The sequence below is a fragment of the Oncorhynchus mykiss genome, chromosome 1 (assembly GCF_057628025.1).
Source record: "Oncorhynchus mykiss isolate SJ-2025 chromosome 1, ASM5762802v1, whole genome shotgun sequence".
Taxonomy (NCBI): Eukaryota; Metazoa; Chordata; class Actinopteri; order Salmoniformes; family Salmonidae; genus Oncorhynchus; species Oncorhynchus mykiss.
Genome location: NC_143022.1, coordinates 61,503,693 through 61,526,011, shown reverse-complemented (window position 1 = coordinate 61,526,011; position 22,319 = coordinate 61,503,693). Strand labels below are relative to the sequence as shown.

General features: G+C 42.1%; 1 protein-coding gene across 4 annotated transcripts in view; it reads left to right on the top strand.

The window, feature by feature from the left end:
- Positions 1-9,788, top strand: part of ate1 (arginyltransferase 1) — a 186,290-nt gene extending 176,502 nt beyond the window's left edge. For all 4 annotated transcript variants that reach the window (XM_036980814.2, XM_036980807.2, XM_036980801.2 and 1 more), the window contains one exon: positions 2,919-9,788. In XM_036980814.2, coding sequence (XP_036836709.1) covers positions 2,919-3,097 — 179 coding nt within the window. In that variant the 3' untranslated portion in view covers positions 3,098-9,788. The remainder of the gene's footprint in view (positions 1-2,918) is intronic.
- The last annotated feature ends 12,531 nt before the right edge of the window (positions 9,789-22,319 follow it).

Sequence of the window (22,319 nt, the reverse complement as noted above, 5' to 3'; positions counted from 1 at the left end):
ATCTGGTAGGTCAGATAGGATTGTCTGTCAGGTATAGCGTTTAATAGCGGGAACCGGGTTACCGAAATTTGCTGCGACAACCAACTCCTGTTTCCCGTGAGATTAACTGCGAGAAACAAGTCAATGATCAGCATTATCAGCATTACGTGAAATTGAACTGTTAAATTATATCCAATGCCTTCTCTGCTCTATCTGCATGATCAATCAACACTCAGGGTGGGCGGCATCTCAGTATGGTGCACAGTTCACAATGCATGCATCATCTCATCAGCTGGTAACTTTTTTCCTTCTGACAGGTATACTACAGTAAATTAGGCCTAATACATCTGAATGATAGACTAATATAAATGTGTGTCTAATTTACACATTTCCATCTGGCTTTCGGGGGTTACCTTATTTTTTCATTGTGAAGATCATAAACAGTATCACTCGAATATTGTTACTTTAAATCAGTGTGCACACAAGCACTCTGTCTTTCTCCCTCTCCATCAATTGCATTCAAATTGCATTTAAAAATATAAATGCAACATGCAACAATTTCAATAAATTTACTGAGTTACAGTTCATATCAGGAAATGTCAATTGAAATAGATTCAGTAAACTCTAATCTATGGATTTCAAATGACTGGGAATACAAATATGCGTCTGTTGGTCACAGGTACTCTACCTTAAAATAAAAGGCAGGGGCGTGGATCAGAAAACCAGTTAGTATCTGGTGTTACCACCATTTGCCTCATGCAGTGTGATACATCTTCTTCACATGGAGTTGATCAGGCTGTTGATTGTGGCCTGTGGAATGTTGTCCCATTCTTTTAATGGCTCGAACTAGAACAAACTGTCGCACACAATCAATCCAGAGCATCCCAAACATGCTCAATTTGTGACATGTCTGGTGAGTATGCAGGCCATGGAAGAACTGGGACATTTTCAGCCTCCAGGAATTGTGTACAGATCTTTGTGACATGGGGTCGAGCGTTATCATGCTAAAACATAGGGTAGTGGCTGTAGATGAATGGCACGACGATGGTCCTCAGTATCTTGTCATGGTATCTCTGCAGCCAAATTGCCATTGCCGTAGCTTATTCCTGCCCATATTCATAACCCCACCGCCACCATGGGGCAATCTGTTCGCACCATTGACATCAGCCAACCGCTAGCCAACACAACGCCATACACGTTGATTAATCCGCGAAGAGCACGGTTCTCCAGCGTGCCAGTGGTCATCGAATGTGAAACATTTGCCCACTGAAGTCGGTTACGATCCCGAACTAAAGTCCGGTCATGACCCTGGTGAGGACAAAGATCATGCAGATGAACCTCCTTGAGATGGTTTCTGACAGTTTGTGCAGAAAGTCTTTGGTTGTGTAAATCCACAGTTTCATCAGCTGTCTGGGTGGCTGGTCTCAGACAGTCCCGCAGGTGAAGAATCCGCATATGGCGGTCCTGGGCTGGCGTGGTTGCACGTGGTGTGAGGTTGTGTTGCTGGTTGAACGTACTGCCAAATTCTCTAAAATGATGTTGGAGGTGTTTTTTTGAAGAGAAGTTAACATTCAGTTTTCTGGCAACAGCTCTGGTGGACATTCTTGCAGTCAGCATGCCAATTGCATGCGCCCTCAAAACTTCAGACATCTTTGGCATTGTGGTGTGTGACAAAATGGCACACTTAGAGTGGCCTTTCATTGTCCCCAGCACAAGGAACACCTGAAATAAGCTTTTTATGCTTATGGACAATTTCTGGGATCTTTTATTTCAGCTGAAACATGGGACCGACACTTTACATGTTGAGTTTATATATTTTTGTTCAGTTTAGATAATCCTGTTCAAGATTGTTGGACAGTTCACTGTTTTCTTGCGCATTTATGCATCTGCTCTGCACTGGCCCCTCTCCTCCTTAGCTCCTAGAATAGCTTGTTGGAAATTTGAGCGTTTCTTATACTAATAGACTATTCGAGGAGGGATGCAAGTTTGCTCTTGTTTGTTGAACGTTAAATGAAGCAGCCAAAAGAGTTTGAAAGAAGAGAGAGCGTGCGATGGTGAAAGGCTAAAGCAAGTAAGCTATTCATTCAGACCCATGAACATTCAATCCTCGTGAAGAGAAGCCATCTGCATCTTTTTCTAGTCTTATATTATTCAAGCATGTAATTACAATGAAGATAAGGACACGGAAACATATTTAATTTAACGGTTGAGAGCGAAGAAGGAATAAAGGAACAATAGATGGAAGAGTAGGTAATACGCACAACATGGTTATTCCAGTCCATATAATACAGTATATTACAATACAGTAGGCCTACAGTAATAGTCCACACTCAAAAAGGTTACTGAAGCTTGTTTAATTTATTTTTCCCATAGGCTACATCTATGGGCTTTTATGTTTTTCTGTTGTGCGGTATAGCTGTTATATGTAGCCTATTAGATGATGGCACAATCATTTGGGATATTTTGGGCTCATCTCGCTCAGGAAGCATCAGGCTCTTATCCAAACATATTTCAAATGTCCTGCCCACGGGCCCTGCTCCTTTCCCCTGGCGCTATCAGGACCACATCAGACTATGATTTGCTAGTTGGGCCATGGGGTGGGGGGCGTTTCAATGGGTTGGTTCTGGTGGTGTGGAACTAAATCTGATGGTTGTCTGACTCTGCTGTATATAATTTGAACTTTAGAATGGCACACGATTCTGTCCGATGGTTTTATATGCTTTAGAATGACACGTCCGGTTTTGGCTGGAAATACCAGGGAGGAAAGTGATAGATTTATTCTCTGGATGAAACAATTGTAAAACACCGGGAAAATATTCAACCTGTAGTCAGATAGAATATGGAATCAATCATCTCGGCTCAATTCAGTCTATTTCTATCTGCAATGTTCAGAACGTTTCACATCACTGAATTCACCACTTGTCTGTCTTTCTGTCCAGGTGACACACACGTACTGAAGGACCTGGGTCGTGCTCTGGTGCTGTACAGACGGACGGTCATGCCCTACGCCGCCTACGCCCGCAAACGCAAGTGCTCCAACGACGAGATGGAGGTGGCGCAGTACGCTGGCCTGGTGGGCCAGGTCTGTGCTGAGAGGATCCTGCTATACCGGGCGTAACCCACTGGGGGCGCCACCGCCACCCTGCACCTTGATCCGCTCGTGTCTCTGTCTGTCCCGCTGTCTTTGTAAGTGCTTTCCACTGCTTCACTCTACAATAGCCTCACCAAGTTTAGCTCTACTACACATAGGCCGAACCAACACATTCAAGTATGTACCTGCTTTCAGGAAGAATTCACACCCCTTCACTTTTTTTCACATTCTGTTGTGTTACAGCCTGTATTTTAAATGGATTAAATTGAGATTGTGTCACTGGCCTAAACATAATACCCCAGAATGGAATTATGTTTTAATAAATGTTTAGAAATTAATTAAAAATGAAATCTGAAATGTCTTTGAGTATTCAACCCCTTTGTTATAGCAAGCCTAAATAAGTTTAGAAGTAGAAATGTGCATAACAAGTCACATACTCATTTGCATAGACTCTGCATAGACGCTGGGCCTGGAGGGACCAATTTTCAAGCTAATGAGCAGTCATTCTGACTGCAACATTCTAACAGTATAATGAATACATTTCATATACAGTACGCTATCGCAAAAATAATAATTTTGGTTGCCTTTAAGAAGGCTTTGGGGGAAAAAAAACACAATAGCATTTTGATTAGTTTGTTACTGTAGGACAGTCAAGATCACTTTCGCAGCCAAAAAGCAAGCGGCGATCTACTGCTCAGAATTTTCTTAAAACATAACTTAAGACATGAACCTAATAAAAACAGTTGTGTAGGAATGAAGTCTGTGCAGTAGGTCTAGTACATTATCACAGCATATAGGCTATATGCCTGGCCTGCCAATATTGTTCTTCTCAGACCATATTATATTTCAAAACTCAAGCTTTGATAACAAAATAAATCAGTTGGTGTAGCAAGGCACATCTGAGCATGAATTTAAATATATTTTTCAAATAATTCGCTTTTTTATTTTACCAAGAGTATGTGGACACCTGCTCATCGACCATCTCATTTCAAAATAATGGGGATTAATATGAAGTTGGTCCCCACTTTGCGTCTATAACAGCCTCCACTATTCAGGGAAGGCCTTCCACTAGATGTTGGAACATTGCTGTGAGGACTTTCTTCCATTCAGCCACAAGAGAATTAGTGATGTCGGGCACTGATGTTGGGTGGTTAGGACTGGCTCTCAGTCGGCGTTCCAATTCATCCCAAAGGTGTTCGATGGGGTTGAGGTCAGGGCTCTGTGCAGGCCAGTCAAGTTCTTCCACACCGATCTCGACAAACCATTTCTGTATGGACCTTGCTTTGTGCATGGGGGCATTGTCATTCTGAAACAGGAATGGGCCTACCCCAAACTGTTGCCACAAAGTTGCCAGCACAGAATTGTTTAGAATGTCATTGTATGCTGTAGCGTTAAGATTTTTCTTCACTGGACCTAGGCGGACCATGAAAAACATTATTCCTCCACCAAACTTTAGTTGGCACTATGGATTTAGGCAGCTATTGTTCTCTTGGCATCTACAAAAATCAAGATTAATTTGTCAGACTGCCAGATGGTGAAGCGTGATTCATCACTCCAGAGAACGCGTTTCCACTGCTCCAGAGTCCAATAGCAGCAGGTTTAACCACTTCAGCCGACGCTTGTTATTGCGCATGGTGATCTTAGGCTTGTGTGGAAACCGTTCTTGTGCGGACGTTGCTTCCAGAGGCAGTTTGGAACTCAGTAGTGAGTGTTGCAACCGAGGACAGGCGATTTTTACGTGCTTCAGCACTCGGCGGTCCCGTTCTGTGAGCTTGTGTGGCCTACCATTTCACGGCTGAGCTTTTGTTGCTCCTAGATGTTTCCACTTCACAATAACAGCATTTACAGTTGACCAGGGACAGAAATTTGATGAACTGACTTGTTGGAAAGATGACATCCTATGACGGTGCCAGGTTGAAAGTCACTGAGCTCTTTAGTAGTAAGGCCATTTTACTGTCAATGTTTATTTATGGAGAGCTGTGTGCTCAATTTTATACACTTGTCAGCAACGAGTGTGGCTGAAATAGCCAAATCCACTAATTTGAAGGGGTGTCCACATACTTCTGTATATATAGTGTGCCTGCATCTAATTGTAATGGTGCTTTCAAGACTCTTGGAACTCTGGAAAAAAACGAGGCAAATCATGACGTCATTTAACTTCAAGTCGGAAAGTCGGCTCTAGAAAGTTGTCAGAGTTTCCGAGGTGTAAGACCAGTATATATTCAGTTGAAGTCAGAAGTTTACATACACCATAGCCAAATACATTTAAACTCAGTTTTTCACAATTCCTGACATTTAAACCTAGTAAAATTTCCATGTCTTAGATCAGTTAGGATCACCACTTTTATTTTATGAATGTAAAATGTCAGAATAATAGTAGTGATTTTATTTCAGCTTTTATTTCCTTCATCACATTCCCAGTGGGTCAGAAGTTTACATACGCTCAATTAGTATTTGGTAGCATTGCCTTTAAATTGTTTAACTTGGGTCAAATGTTTCGGGTAGTCTTCCACAAGCTTTTGGCCCATTCCTCCTGACAGAGCTGGTGTAACTGGGTAAGGTTCGTAAGCCTCCTTGCTCGCGCACTCTTTTTTCAGTTCTGCCACTCCAATACCTTGACTTTGTTGTCCTTAAGCCATTTTGCCACAACTTTGGAAGTATGCTTGGGGTCATTATTCATTTGGAAGAACCATTTGCGACCAAGCTTTAACTTCCTGAGTGTTGTCTTGAGATGTTGCTTCAATATAGCCACATAATTTTCCATCCTCATGATGCCATCTATTTTGTGAAGACCACCAGTCCCTCCTGCAGCAAAGCACCCCCACAACATGATGCTGCCACTCCGTGCTTCACGGTTGGGATGGTGTTCTTCGGCTTGCAAGCATCCCGCCTTTTTCCTCCAAACGATGGTAATTATGGCCAAACAGTTCTATTTTTGTTTCATCAGACTAGAGGACATTTCCCCAAAAAGTACGATGTGCAGTTGCAAACTGTAGTCTGGCTTTTTTTATGGCAGTTTTGGAGCAGTGACTTCTTCCTTGCTGAATGGCCTTTCAGGTTATGTTGATATAGGGCTCGTTTTACTGTGGATATAGATACTTTTGTAGCTGTTTCCTCCAGCATCTTCACAAGGTCCTTTGCTGTTCTTGGATTGATTTTCACTTTTCGCACCAAAGTACGTTCATCTCTAGGAGACAGAACGTTGTCTCCTTCCTGAGCGGTATGACGGCTGCGTACTATTGTTTGTACAGATGAACGTGGTACCTTCAAGCGTTTAGAAATTGCTCCCAAGGATGAACCAGACTTGTGGAGTTGTGATTTATTTTTATTTTCCCAATGTCAAGTAAAGAGGCACTGAGTTTGAAGGTAGGCCTTGAAATACATCCACAGGTACAATTGACTCAAATGATGTCAATTGGCCTATCAGAAGCTTCTAAAGCCATTACATAATTTTCTGGAATTTTCCAAGCTGTTTAAAGGCACAGTCAACTTAGTGTATGTAAACGTCTGACCCACTGGAATTGTGATACAGTGAAATAATCTGTCTGTAAACAATTGTTGGAAAAATTGCTTGTAGATTACAAAGTACATGGCCTAACCGACTTGCCAAAACTATAGTTTGTTAACAAGAAATGTGTGGAGTGGTTGAAAAAACGAGTTTTAATGACTCCAGCTGTGTTGTTTTTTTTAGGAGTTCCCAATTGTCTTGAACATGGTATCAGTCTCAGCGGAGGGAGGGAGATAGCAGCAGAGGGTCCGCCTCTCACGGTCCCTCTTTCTTTGCGTTCCTCCGATGTGACTGACCATTTAGAGGGGACACAGTCTTCCACTTGATTGTGCCTCGGGCACAAATTCAAATTCCAGAAAAAGTTAAATACTCTGCGATATTGAAATGGACAACGAGCTGCTAATAATTATAAAACGCAGGGCTATCGATACACTTGACTACTCATTCAATGCAACTGCAGTGCGAGTGGAAGTAGAGAGAAGTGCTTTATGTTTTGTAATAGTGTTGAATTAAAACAGTGTTGACAGTGCTGAATAAAACTTCGACATGAACTCACTCATAAAAACAGCAGCTATTTGCTGTATTATTTGACAGTATCTCTAATGGTAATGGTTTTAAAAGTTATAACATCTTACCTAAGCTAGTATCAATCTTTGCTGTGGTTGGGGTCGTGGAAGCTGTAGGTAGGCACAGTGATTTGAGCTATCTGATTGGCCAGCGCAGTATGCACACTCGTTTTAGCCACAGATCTCCATGTCTGCCGGGTAGGCAAAGTTTGTCTTTTCAGACAAATTCAATGATTCCAAATGGATACATTTTGCCTACCTGGTGCGCAAGGACTTCTGAAAAAAAGAGGCATCTACCGCCAACAGCACAAAACAAAAAAAAAACACATGCCTCTGACTTTATCGTTGGCTTCTACAGAAATGTTTGGTGATCGACTAACATGCTGACCAGACCAGACACGTCGGGTGCGCGAGCGTCGCAAAATACATTTTGAAATTTGTGTTATTCAATTATTGCACCCACACTGCTTGCGCGCGCCAAAGAGTGTCTGCGATGCCAAGGGCTAAAATATAACTTTCTATTTCTGACGCAGATCGCGCTGAAAGTCCTGCCTCTCCCATTTCCTCATTGGTTATTCCCACGTGGGTGATTGAAAGAGCAACTTTGTTTCCGGTTGTCGTGGTAATACTATGAAAGTGATCACCATATAAGTTCAAAGATGAAAAAGCCTGGAAGGAGGAGAGATGACTAGAAACAATTTGGTTGGCCGTTTTATGTGTGGATTAATTGTCGGAGTAGAGGTCCATTTTTTGTGCATTTCAGGTAAAATAACAACTCAATGTTTATATCCCATGACAAATTAGCTAGCAACAGCAAGCTAGCTAAATAGGACAAATTAACACATACAATTAATTATCTGTAAGGTCCCTCGAGCAGTCGAGCAGTGAATTTCAAACACAGTTTCAACCGCAAAGACCAGGGAGGTTTTCCAATGCCTCGCAAAGAGCACCTATTGGTAGATGGGGGGGGGGAGAGAAACCAGATATTGAATATCCCTTTAAACATGGTGAAATTATTAATTACACTTTGGATGGTGTATCAATACACACAAATATACAGGCCTCCTTCCTAACTTAGTTGCCGGAAAGGAAAGAAACCACTCAGGGATTTCACCATAAGGCGAATGGTGACTTAAACTACTTGTTTTAAAGACCTGTGATAGAAGACTGAGGATGGATCAGCAACGTAGTTTCTGCACAATACTAACCTAAATGAAGGAAGCCTGTACAGAATAAAAATATTCCAAAACATGCATGTTTGCGATAAGGCACTAAAGTAAAACTGCAAAGAATGTGGCACAGAAATGTACTTTATGTCCTGAGTACGAAGTGTCATGTTTGGAACAAATCCAACACAACACATCACTAATTACCACTTCATATTTCCAAGCATGGTGGTGGCTGCATCATGTTATGGGTATGCTTGTCATCGGCAAGGACTAGGGATTTTTTGAGGGGGGATAAAAAAATAAATGGAATAGAGCTAAGCACAGGCAAAATCCTAGAGGAAAACCTGGTTTATTGTGCTTTTCAACAGACACTGGGAGACACTCACCTTTCAGCAGGACAATATCAAATCAAATTGTATTAGTCACATGCTCCGAATATTAAACATTAAACACAAGGTCAAACATACACTGGAGGTGCTTACCAAGACTACATTGAATATTTCTGAGTGGCTTAGTTACAGTTTTGACTTAAATTGTCTTGAAAACGGCTGTCTAGCAATGATCAACAACCAACTTGACAGAGCTTGAAGAATTTGAAAAATAATATGCAAATATTGTACAATCCAGTGTGCAAAGCTCTTAGACTTACCCAGAAATACTCACAGCCTTAATAGTTGCCAAGAATGATTCATAACATGTATTGACTCGGGTGTGAATACTTACGTAAATTAGACATTTCTGTGTTTCATTTTCACTACATTTGCAAAAATGTCTAAAAACATGTTTATACTTTGTCGTTATGGGTTGAGAGATGGATGGATGAGAGGGAAACATATTTAATCCATTTTGAATTCCAGCTGTAACGCAATAAAATGTGAAATAAATCTAAAAGTATGAATGCTTTCTGAAGGCATATTGCACTCACCTGGCGGCCTCGTCTATGATATTATATCTGAATCACGTTTGGTAGATGTCAGTTTTATCCATAATACGCAAGGTTTCAGTTTAACAAAGTATGTTGTCTATTTAGTTCACAACTATCAATCCAGTTGATTAAGACTCAGAAATATTGGTTACTGGGAACATTAATGTCAGTGTAATTTTGATTTCATAATGTTTGACTTTCACCCCACGGAAAGCAGCAGTAGCCATCATCTTCACCCTAACCCAGCACAAGTCATGGTTCTCCTCTGTACTGATATGGGATCAGACTATTTACTGATCTAGAATCAGTGAAGTTGAGGAGAATCTGAAAGTTGCTGCTTCACTCTGAGGATTGGGCTCATACACGCCACACCCACAAACCACACTGAAATAAACATGATCTGGTTGTATTCCTGTGACGCAAACATTTGTGTGTGTGTGTGCTGTATGCTTGTTTGTCTGTCACTGATATTTATAGCTTTATTTGCTCCTTTATTATTGATACTATTATTTTGTTTCAAACAAATAAAGGGATGAAATATCCAAATGCTTATTTATGTTTGTGGTTTTCTCTCTATGCAAATCATGTACAGGCCAGCCTGCAAGGGATCGTGAGAATGGGGTTTTAGAGGTATTTCCTTGAATGGACGGACAGGCACATGCAGGAGGACAGGCGCATGCACGATCCATTCCAAAGTGCACACAAGCACAAATAAAAGTGTACATTTGCACAGACAGACACTGTATAAAACTAACACACACAATGATGTGGTCGAGGCTTGTTTGAGTTGGGCAAGACGACAGGTGTCATATGTGAGCTGGCAGAACATGAATGCAATTGGCCCTCTGTGCTTCCAAAAGAGTGTCAACGGCAGGCAGCTCCAGAGCAGAGCCAGGCCAGACCCACGTCAACAGGCTAGCCTCCAGCTCTGAGCTAGGCGCTAGGCTAACACTGGGTCAGGCTTGTTTTCGTTAAGGCACATAAAAAAAATTTGCAATGGAAAATTACAAATAAGGTACCTCTTATTGGAAGAATCCAGATAGTCGATCCCAGCATCGGTCCTTTTTCTTTTCTGTTAATTTCGTGCCTAATGAACACTACCCAAGTCTGCGCTATCCCACGATACACATGCAGGGCCAAAGGTCTAATCAAAGTGAAAATTCAATTAGAAGGCAGATGTGTTAAAGCCATTCCTAATGCTGGGACAGTTGGTAATTTCTGTTGTGCCTTTAACCGAAAGCAACGACTGTGTGGCCCTCCTATAAACCAAGGAGCTTCAGCTAGCCTTGGGTTAAACTAATACACACTCGCAAACACATACACAAACACACACTCTTAGTACAGTTGTGTTTTAACCACAGACAGAGCTACAGCCAGCCTCGGGTTAGAGCAACACACAAAGAACAGTTGTGTTTTAACCACAGACTCTGGGAGTGAGTTAGTGAGTTTGACCCTGGACAGTATCTATCTGTCTAGCAGGCCTGCTCAGCGCTCTGCTGTTTTCCAGAGGCTGTTTCTGCAGCCAAGTTTGAAAAGCAACCAGCTCACTGAAAGTAAAAGGAACAAACCTATCCTGGTTCCAGGTCTATTTGTGTTGTCTTGCCAACTTCTATGGCCATTGCAATGAAATGACTAAGGAGTTGTCAAGATGGCACAAACATATCTGGAACTAGGCTAGAACATACTCTTGGGGGGGGGGAAACACTTTCTTTAAGACCTGTCTATTTGTGTCCCAAATGGCACCCTATCCCATAGTGCACTAATCTTGACCAGAGCCGTATGGTCAAAAGTAGTGCACTATAAAGGGTTAAGGGTTCCATTTGGGAGACAGCCACAGAAATGGTTTATAGAGTGACAGGCAAATTATCCAGGAAGAAAACACTGGCACTGACTGGAGCTATATTGGATCCAGTGTTCCTCTCCCATATTAGCCACGTTTTTCCCCCGGACCTCAGTCGCACAATCGTCCATCCCCTGTGTGTGTGTGTGGTTTTTGGAGTAAAGGCAGTTTTTGTTATATTTGGACCACTTACATTTGATCCTGTCTTACCATAGGCTACACTATAGATATCCTCCTTCTATAGATATAGGGTCTATAAAACATATCTATAACTACCTGGGTCAATAACCTTAATTTGGATCTCATTTACATGCTACATTTTTATCACGTAACGAAATCGGTCCATTCGACAGACCTGGGTTTTTTCCCCTATTCCAAGTTTATATTTATTTGATACTGTATGTCAGTGTTACACGGCTGCCTACTATTGTTTATTTCGCCGTAGAATCAAAAAGACGATACCGAGCCAGCATACCTTGTGTCGTAGTTTAGAATACGGGTTCACATCTTTTCAAAATAAAAGTACATTTGAGTGGTCACAAGTGTCTGAGGTCAGAACTGAGATTGTAGGATACTGCGTCATCAACCAGTATGGTCCTATGACACGTGCATCTACCCACAAACTGTGTACACAGTATGAAAGTCAACCTGGAAATTCCATGGAACATCTGAATAATCTGCTAAATAAAGGCTTTCTTTTCACTGTTTATGTTGCAAATGACACCCGTTTCTCTACATAGTGCATTACTTTTGACCAGAACGCAATACTTTTACATAGAGCCCTATGGGACCGAGTCAGAAGTAGTGCACTATATTGGGAATAGGGTGCCATTTGGGACGCATACACTGTCTTCCTGTTTGTTAATGGTATGTCTCTGTCACAATACTGTTTGATCTCTTTTTTTTCTGTCCTCTGAGTTTATTTTTACTCTATTCAGACTTTGTCACTGACTGCGGGGACAGTGAGTGTGTGTGTTGTTTACTCACTCTGGCCCTTGTGTAAATGGTAAAAGCTTGTAGCTTGTTTTGATTGGCCACATTAGGACACTATCAATGCACAAGTGTTTGTGTGTCTGTCTGCATGTTTGTGTGTGTGCCTGTGTATGCCTGCCTGTGCATTTGCACGTACACACATGTGCACAACTATGTGTATGTATACAGTGTTTGTTCAATCTCGGCCTCTGTGGACGTGTTGTTCATGGTTGTAGCATGTTTGTACTGGCAACCCATGCCAGCCCCCAGCCACCCAGCGGAAGTTCCCAGGCCAGAGGAAGTGCTGGGCTCCTTTGTGAACAAGGCCCCCGGATTAAGCGTATCGCAGCCTAAATGCAGGCCCTTTCTGCTGAGGATTAACAGAGGGACAGAGGGGCGCCCACTCCCACTGGGTACTGTCACACAGATTCAACACACCACTACCAGCAGCCCCGGAGCCCGTGGACTACGGAGCTTGCTGCCTCTATCTCTCACTCCAGGGCACAGGACATGATGATTGGCCGTATTGTACAGAAAGAGACCGTGTTTAGTCAAAGTGATTACAGAAGCATGGCGAATGTGCTTTGACATGGTGGAGACTATATATGCAAAAGTATGTGGACACCCCTTCAAATTAGTGGATTCGTCTATTTCAGCCACACTCGTTGCTGACAGTTGTATAAAATCAAGCACAATCTCCATAACAAGTCAGTTCTTCAGATATCTGTCCCTGGTCAACTGTAAGTGCTGTTACTGTGAAGTGAAAGGTCTAGGAGCAATAACAGCTCAGCCACCTGAGTGGTAGGCCACACAAGCTCACAGAACAGGACCGCTGAAGATGCCTCTGGGAGCAACATCAGCACAATGACTGTTCGTCGGAAGCTTCATGAAATGGGTTTCCATGGCTGAGCAGCCACACACAAGCCTAAGATCAACATGCGCAATGCCAAGCGTCGGCTGGAATGGTGTAAAGCTCGCCGCCAATGGACTCTGGAGCAGAGGAAACGCGTTCTCTGGAGTGATGAATCATGCTTTACCAGTCCGAGGGACAAATCTGGGTTTGGTGGTTGCCATGAGAATGCTACCTGCTCCAATGCATAGTGCTAACTGTAGGAGGAATAATGATCTGGGGCTGTTTTTCATGGGTCGGGCTAAGCCCCTTAGTTCCAGTGACGGGAAATCTTGACGCTACACCATACAATGACATTCTAGACAATTCTGAGATCCCCAAAGATTGGAAAGCTGCCGCGGACATCCCCCTCTTCAAAGGGGGAGACGCTCTAGACCAAACTGCTACAGACCTATATCTATCCTACCCTGCCTTTCTAAGGTCTTCGAAAGCCAAGTTAGCAAACAGATTTATGACACTTTCGAATCACCCCGTACCTTCTCCGCTATGCAATCTAGTTTCAGAGCTGGTCATGGGTGTACCTCAGCCACGCTCAAGGTCCTAAATGATATCATAACCACCATTGATAAAAGACATTACTGTGCAGCCGTATTCATCGACCTGGCCAAGGCTTTCGACTCTGTCAATCACCACAGACTCAACAGCCTTGGTTTCTCAAATGATTGCCTCGCCTGGTTCACCAACTACTTCTCTGATAGAGTTCAGTGTGTCAAATCGGAAGGCCTGTTGTCCGGACCTCGGGTAGTCTCTATGGGGGTGCCACAGGGTTCAATTCCCAGGCCGACTCTTCTCTGTAAACATCAATGATGTCGCTCTTGCTGCTGGTGATTCTCTGATCCACCTCTACGCAGACGACACTATTCTATATACTTCTGGCCCTTCTTTGGACACTGTGTTAACCTGTTATGGCTGCATCCCTTTGTTCTCAATTTCTGCCTGAAGACATACCCAAATCTAACTGCCTGTAACTCAGCCCCAGAGGCAAGGATATGCATATTCTTGGTATCATTTGAATGGAAACATTCTGAAGTTTGTGGAAATGTTAATTGAATGTAGGAGAATATAACACGGTAGATCTGGTGGAAGAAAAGAGAAAGAAAGAGCATACGTTTTCTGTTTTTTGTTGTAGTATCATCTTTCACATGTACTAGCCACACAGTCAGAGGATGCTGGAGATACTTTTGATGGATAACACAAGAGGGCAACTGTATGTGTGTAAAGTTTCAGACTGACAACTTCAGGAATGGGTGAGCTACATGACATTTAGCATGAAGTCACCCAGGTGTCCCACACAAGTTGCCCAAATGTACCCAAGTGGCCGAATTGGTGAAATGACCTATAACTATATACAGCAGTGCAAATAACTATATACAACACATCAAAAAGCAATTCTAACACACACACAAAAAAAAACGTTTAAAAAATATTAAATAAATATAGAAAAAAAAAGTACACCCCTTGGAAATCCTCGTCACAGTATTTCGCTGCCTGTGCCCTGTCCCATAGCAGTCTCTTTCTGATGTAAAGCAGAGGCAAACTGAACAAGTGGTGCATTTCATGCAACACAGAACACAACGACGCCTCCATGCTGTGCCCTTTTGGCCCTGAGGCACAGTCATGCCTGCAGTAATGAACTGTGGCATATCAACACCACTGGGGGCACAGGTAGAGCGGGCAGCTTGGCACTGGGGCCTCCCAGTCGGAGTTGCTATCACTGTGAAAGAAAACATTAAAAACATATTTGTATTGTATGAGCCTTTTATCATCACATAAAGTAAACAGATATGTATTGATTGTATAGAGCAGAGGGCACAGTCACTAAGGTGTTCCATTCAACTCCGGCCATTGTTTTATATATATATACACACACACACACACACACACAAAAACAAACGACACATTTCATTGTAAAAATGTTTTTTTTTAAATTATATATAATATATATGTATATTTTTATATTTCAGAAAACGGCATTAGCACTTACCCGTCCAGAAGTACGTCCTGTCCTTGCAGAAACAGCTCCTCTGTTCGTTTGAATCATAACACTCCAAGATTCCTCAAACAAAAAATCTCTCACTTTCACTTTTACTTTAGAGTTTGACTTCGCTTTACATGATGTAATTCGCCAGGATATCTTCATTGAAATCGTTGAAACTACAACTTTCCGAAATACAGCTGCGCGTAAAAAGCCTTACAGCAACTGCTCTGATCGTCAAGGCAAAAATGGAGTTCCCTGCGCGTGCGATTACAACCAAGGAATTGTGGTCCAACCCCAAACCATTACATACTGGCGTTTACCTCAGCTCATTGGCTATCTACCCAGCTAGATTTCAAGAAGATCAGTGGTCATTGGGCAGAAATATAGTCAATCAATGAAGCTTCGCTAAAATTATTGGTGCGTAAGGTAGTCATTGATCCTTGTCTTCAAATCAGCTCACTTCGGTCAATTCTCCCTGCAAAAAAACCAATGATGTTTGACTGTGTTGCAAACATCCAGAGGAATGCACTGAAACCCACCATGACTATATAAACGATTGTTTACATGGGCGAATCACGCCGAATGCTCCGTAAAAAAATGATAGAGATGGAATTCACGGCACAAATAGTTTACAAAATGTTTAGATTTAGGCTATAAAAATGGATTTTATCAAAGAAAACGGCACTTCATTTGATCAATGGGATACTCAGGAAGAGAAATAAGAGCAAGATATCAGAATGTAAGTCATAATTTTACCTTCAGATGTAAAAGTCTAAAAACTGTCATGGCGGAAAATGTTTCTGTTCTTGATTGCTCTTCTCAAACAAAAGCATGGGATTTGTTCTCTGTAATAGCTATTTTAAATTGGAAAACATAGTTTGATTACCAAGATTCTAATCTTTTGAAGGGTGTAAACATTTCAAGAATGTTTAATGTTACGAAATTGTATTTTTAGTTGTCACTGAAATTTCCCCTGATGTTGGTCCCTGTACGGGGACAGCAGCCATAACAGGTTTTAACAACCCTCCAGACGATCTTCAATGCCATACAACTCTCCTTCTGTGGCCTCCAACTGCTCTTAAATGCAAGTAAAACTAAATGCATGCTCTTCAACCGATCGCTGCCCGCACCCACCCACCCGTCCAGCATCACTACTCTGGACGGCTCTGACCTGGAATATGTGGATAACTACAAATACGCGCACCAACGACTCCTGTGGCGGGCCGGGAGTGCGCGCTAACCAAGCTTGCCAGGTGCACGGTGTTTCCTCCGACACATTGGTGCGGCTGGCTTCCGGGTTGGATGCGCGCTGTGTTAAGAAGCAGTGCGGCTTGGTTGGGTTGTGTATCGGAGGACGCATGACTTCCAACCTTCGTCTCTCCCGAGCCCGTATGGGAGTTGTAGCGATGAGACAAGATAGTAGCTACTAACAATTGGATACTACGAAATTGGGGAGAAAAAAGGGGTAAAAATAAATAAAAAACAAATTGGATGTAGTCTATCACAGTGCCATCAGTTTTGTCACCACAGCCCCATATACTACCCACCACTGCGACCTGTACAGTCGTGGCCAAAAGTTGAGAATGACACAAATATTAATTTTCACAAAGTTTGCTACTTCAGTGTGTTTAGATATTTTGGTCAGATGTTACTATGGAATACTGAAATATAATTACAAGCATTTCATAAATATCAAAGGCTTTTATTGACAATTACATGAAGTTGATACAGAGAGTCAATATTTGCAGTGTTGACCCTTCTTTTTTAAGACCTCTGCAATGCGCCTTGGAATGCTGTCAATTAACTTCTGGGCCACATCCTGACTGATGGCAGCCCATTTTTGCATAATCAATGCTTGGAGTTTGTCAGAATTTGTGGGTTTTTGGTTGTCCACCCGCCTCTCAAGTTCTCAATCGGATTAATGTCTGGGGAGTTTCCTAGCCATGGACCCAAAATATTGATGTTTTGTTCCCCAAGCCACTGTTGCCTTATGGCAAGGTACTCCATCATGCTGGAAAAGGCATTGTTCGTCACCAAACTGTTCCTGGATGGTTTGGAGAAGTTGCTCTCGGAGGATGTGTTGGTACCATTCTTTATTCCATTCTGTGTTCTTAGGCAAAATTGTGAGTGAGCCCACTCCCTTGGCTGAGAAGCAACCCCACATGAATGGTCTCAGGATGCCTAACTGTTGGTATGACACATGACTGATGGTAGCGCTCACCTGGTCTTCTCCGGACAAGCTTTTTTCCAGATGCCCCAAACAATCAGAAAGGGGATTCATCAGAGAAAATTACTTTACCCCAGTCCTCAGCAGTCCAATCCCTGTACCTTTTGCAGAATATCAGTCTGTCCCTGATGTTTTTCATTGAGAGAAGTGGCCTCTTTGCTGCCCTTCTTGACACCAGGCCATCCTCCAAAAGTCTTCACTTCACTGTGGGTGCAGCAAAAAACACTGAGGCAGGAGACTCATATCTCCCTCACTAGCTTTAAGCACCAGCTGTCAGAGCAGCTCACAGGTCACTGCACCTGTACATAGCCCATCTGTAAATAGCCCATCCACTACCTCATCCCCATACTGTATTTATTTATTTATCTTGCTCCTTTGCACCCCAGTATCTCTACTTGCACATTCATCTTCTGCACATCTACCATTCCAGTGTGTAATTGCTATATTGTAATTACTTTGCCACCATGGCCTATTTGTCTTACCCCCCTTATCATCCTACCTCATTTGCACATACTGTATATAGACTTCTTCTATTGTATTATTGACTGTATGTTTGTTTATTCCATGTGTAACTGTGTTGAACTGCTTTTCTTTATCTTGGCCAGGTCGCAGTTGCAAATGACAACTTGTTCTCAACTAGCCTACCTGGTTAAATAAAGGTGGGGAAAAAAAGAGCCGTGTTGAGCAGCTTGACCGTATGATACGTAAGAAGTGCCCTTCAAGCAATCCAACTTGTGGGGAGGTGCTTCAGGAAGCGTGGGGTGAAATCTCTTCAGATTACCTCAACAAAGGCAACTAGAATGCCAAAGGTCTGCAAGGCTGTAATTGCTGCAAATGGAGGTTTCTTTGAGGAAAGCAAAGTTTGAAGTACACAATTATTATTTATAACCTTGTCAACATCTTAACTATATTTCCTATTCATTTTGCAACTCATTTCATGTATGTTTTCATGGAAAACAAGGACATTTCTAAGTGACCCCAACCTTTTGAACGGTATTGTATGTGCCCTGGATTGCCTTTTTAAGAACCTCAGGTAGAGGTGAAGCTATCCTCCCAGCCTCTCCCTCTCCTTCTCACCGCCTCATCCCCCCTGAACCCATGAAATGGAGCTCCTAAATCTTGGCCTAGTGAATGATGCTGTTGTTGTAGAGGGAGTGCTTGGCATTTCAACGGTAACCTGCTGGGTCTGAGGGGGAGCTGGGCCAGGGAAGAGAACACTAAAATGTCTGTATAAATAAATATAGAAAAATATGCCGATGTTTACAGCTTGCCCAGGCTTACACGGGCTCGGCAGGGTGGGTTAACTTTTAGTAACACACTGAGTGATTCAGATGACTGTTTTTCTATGAGTGTTTTTTTTTTACCTGACCCGGTACCGCATCCATCGAGTTTTATCAGAAAATAGAACGTGACATAATTTGAAAGCTACAGTCCTTGTCTTTTTGGAAATCTAACTAAAAACTTAGTGCTGGCAATGTCATAACAAAATATATATCTTTAGGAACAGCAATATTTACATTTTATTTGTATTCCCTAATATGAAACAGGGTCGTACACAGGTAGGAAAACAGGCAGGTGAATCAAAACTAGGACTTAAGGCTTTAACTGGTTCTCACAAACGAGCTAGGAAAAGGCCTAGTAGAGTCAAAACGAACAATACCTCACAAAGGCACAAACAGAATGAACTGAACTAAATAAGGAGCTGATGTGACCAGGTGACTAACACAGGTGAAATCAATGAACAAAAATGAAAGACTGCTACTTTCAAGAACACAAGGTTGACTAAGAAAATAAATACAGAACCTTACGTATGACTTGTAATTTTGAAATGTACTTTTGGTGCCACGTTGCCAACAAAGGGTGTCAGGTAGAGGTGACTGATGTTTTTCTTTGTCTCAGAAAAAACACCCGACACAATTTTACTGTATCCTTTTTAATGCAGCAAACATTTAATTCTCAATGACTGTTTGTAATGTATTTTTGTGTTGTTTTGCAAGGTCCTGTGGATGTTTACATTTATATAATTGCCTTCATTGTAAAAAGCAACAAGCGTACAACTGTTCACTTCTATAAATTTCCTTTGTCTACTAAAGACTTACCTCAGCCCTCACTCTCTCAATTTTCTCCCATATTCACACTTCATTTAATGTTGTAAATTCAGCTGGCTCTCATATCTATCCAATAAAGTGTACATTTTCCCCACTAATAGCCTATAATAACTTAATAAACAGTTTTTCCTAAAGGCAGCTATTGTTCTACAGATTATGTTTCACTTAAGTCGTTTTACAGTATGTACCTTTGTAAATGTAATCCCAAAAAAAAAGAATCTGGAAAGGCAACTCTGGAAATAACCAGAAAATTAATAGTTATATACAATATTCTATATCATTGTCATTGTATCATATCTGCCTTCATCATAGAGGAACTATAACCATTTGTACAGTATGCAGGCCAAGAAAGGGAATGAGAATATAATGCATCTAGAGTGGCCAAAGGACACGTCATTGGTGCTTATGGTTTTGGAATATTTTGTTCAACAAATTTCATGATCATGAATGTTCTGAAAGTGTTGAGTTTACTAACCACTAATATACCCATCAAAAGACATGTTGGCCTATTTAATGATATAAACATATTTATTCTGTAGTAAACCTATAAGATACCCCCCTCTCTCGATCTCAATCACTCTTTCCATCTCTCGCTCCCTCTTTCTTTCCCACTTAGAGAATCCCACAGATGTAAATTGTCATTCCTGATTAACCACACATTTGACATATGTTTCATGCACTGTCTCAGCTCTAGGCCTCTAGTCTGACATTTTATAGGAGTTAGAAAGGCCAATGATCTTTGGCTTCGAGTTCACAGAGGAGTGTGTGCATGACATGGGCATTGTTTGTTTAGCATGTGAATCTAAGCTTGGACCCATAAAGATAAATTCATATATGCTTGTACCCACCTTTTCACTTACTTTGCTCTGTATTGACTAGAAGACCTGCACCCCAGTTGATTAACACCCAGCAATGGTCCTATGGGCAATTTGCAGAAACACTTAGCAAGATAAATATTTTCATTTCTGGCTAACGCCCGCTAGGCACCCCAATGCCCCGGCTCTCAGCAACAGAAGAGGGTGTGGTTATGGCCAGTCTGCCTGGCATGTGCGAGTGGGGGGCAGCTGGGATGGAACCACGCCCTCATCCAAGGGCCTCATCCAAGACCACCACAAAATGGACGCCAATGGAAGCCAGTTCACTTTGGGCTGTGAATAGTACCATCATCACTCCTTGTTTGTATACCATGAAATCAGTTCATTACTGACTGAGCAGGGAGGGAAACATGGTCCAAAGGGGCCTGGCCACCTCAAGTGTTTAGGAATTAGTGGGCTATGTTACGATTGCTGGTATAGTAACGCCCAATAAGCACACTGATTACACCTCAAATGGGTTCCTAGGTGTGGTTCACTTGAGGAGGGAAAGAGTTCACATCTGTTTTATGAGTTCTGTGGTTACCACTCTGCTCCCATAAATCCAACCAAATAAGGAGCACCAAACCACATTTCAGATATAAGGGGAGATTCAGTGAACCCAGAAACCCTAGTCGGCATGCAGCTTAGCCTGCCCTGCTTTCCCCTCTGTCTCTCCTTCAGCCTCCAGCTAGTGTGGCTCTTGGATCAAGGCCCATCAGTGGCTATGAGACCCGATTAGGTGGAGACGAGACTACTTTCTCTCCCCCGTCCGTTCTGGGTTCGCAGTGTGTGCATGAGCTGACAGGTTTAATGCCACTTCCAGAAGCGTATTACTATGTATTCCAAAGCAAATCCCTTGGCTCACATACCAACCACTCACTGCCCTACCTGCTTTGATTCCACCTCCTTTGTTGTCTTTTTCTACTCCCTTGCCCATATAAGATTTCCAATGATGTTGCAAAAACAAATGTAGGATTGACAGCTACTTTAGTCCAATAGTGTGGGTGGTAGCCATTTGCGAAATAATCAATATTTGCTTTCACTGAGTTGTGAAGGCCTGAGTACAGAGGGCCTTCACTACAGTGGCTGCATTCCTAAATGCTTTCAGGCAGCCATATTGTTACGAGGGGTCGCTGCAAGACAAAGACGGCAGCAAGTGAGTGAGTAGGTTTAGCAACCGATTGCTTAGGTCAGTATACGAGGCCGCAGCAACACAGAAAGCTGTTGGCAAGAGCGGTTTCCCTGAAAATATTCCCATCCGCTGGTGAGCAAGCAACACCAGCCAAAAATCCCTGCCTTGGACAGAGAACGTTCTGAATGTGCAAAAATAAAAAAGGGGGAGCAGACCAAAAAAATGTAGAAAAAATATAGTTGGCTGCCATGCAAATTAAATGCAGATTCTGTGTATATTACTTTTTTCATGTCACAAGTCAAAAAAAGGGAAAGATTAAAAATGTAGAGCAATAAAGTGGGGCTGGCAGGGGCCCTTGTTTCGTTTGGCGGAAATGATCCCAGTACGGTTACAGCCCGATCATTATCCAGGAATCCAGGGAAACACAGAAACAACCCCAACGCCTTTCTCTCCTTCTCCTCCTTCACTATTATTTATTTATCTTCCTCATTATTTTTCTCTTCTCCTTCTCACTCTGTCATTCTCTCTTCCTCTCTTTCTTTATCCCTCTTTCTCTCCCCCCCTCACTCTCTCCCTCTCTCATTCTCGCTCTCCCCTCTCTAACTCAAATCAAATCACATTGTATTTGTCACGTGCGCCGAATACAACAGGTGTAGACTTTACTGTGAAATGATGCTTGCTTAAGAGCCCTTCCCAACAATGCAGAGTAAAAAAATACAAAATATTGTAACACGAGGAATAAAAGACTCAAGAATGAAGCTATATACAAGGAGTACCAGTGCCTGATCTATCTGCAGGGGTATGATGTGTTTGAGGTAGATACAGTGCCTTCAGAAAGTATTCACACTCCTTGACTTTTTCCACATAATACCCCATAATGTCAAAGTGGATTTGTGTTTTTCAAAATTTCTACAAATGAATTAACAATGAAAAGCTGAAATGTCTTGAGTCAATGAGTGTTCAACTTCTTTGTTATGGCAAGCCTAAATAAGTTCAGGAGTAAACATTTGCTAAACAAGTCACATAATAAGTTGCATGGACTGTGTGCAATAAGTGTTTT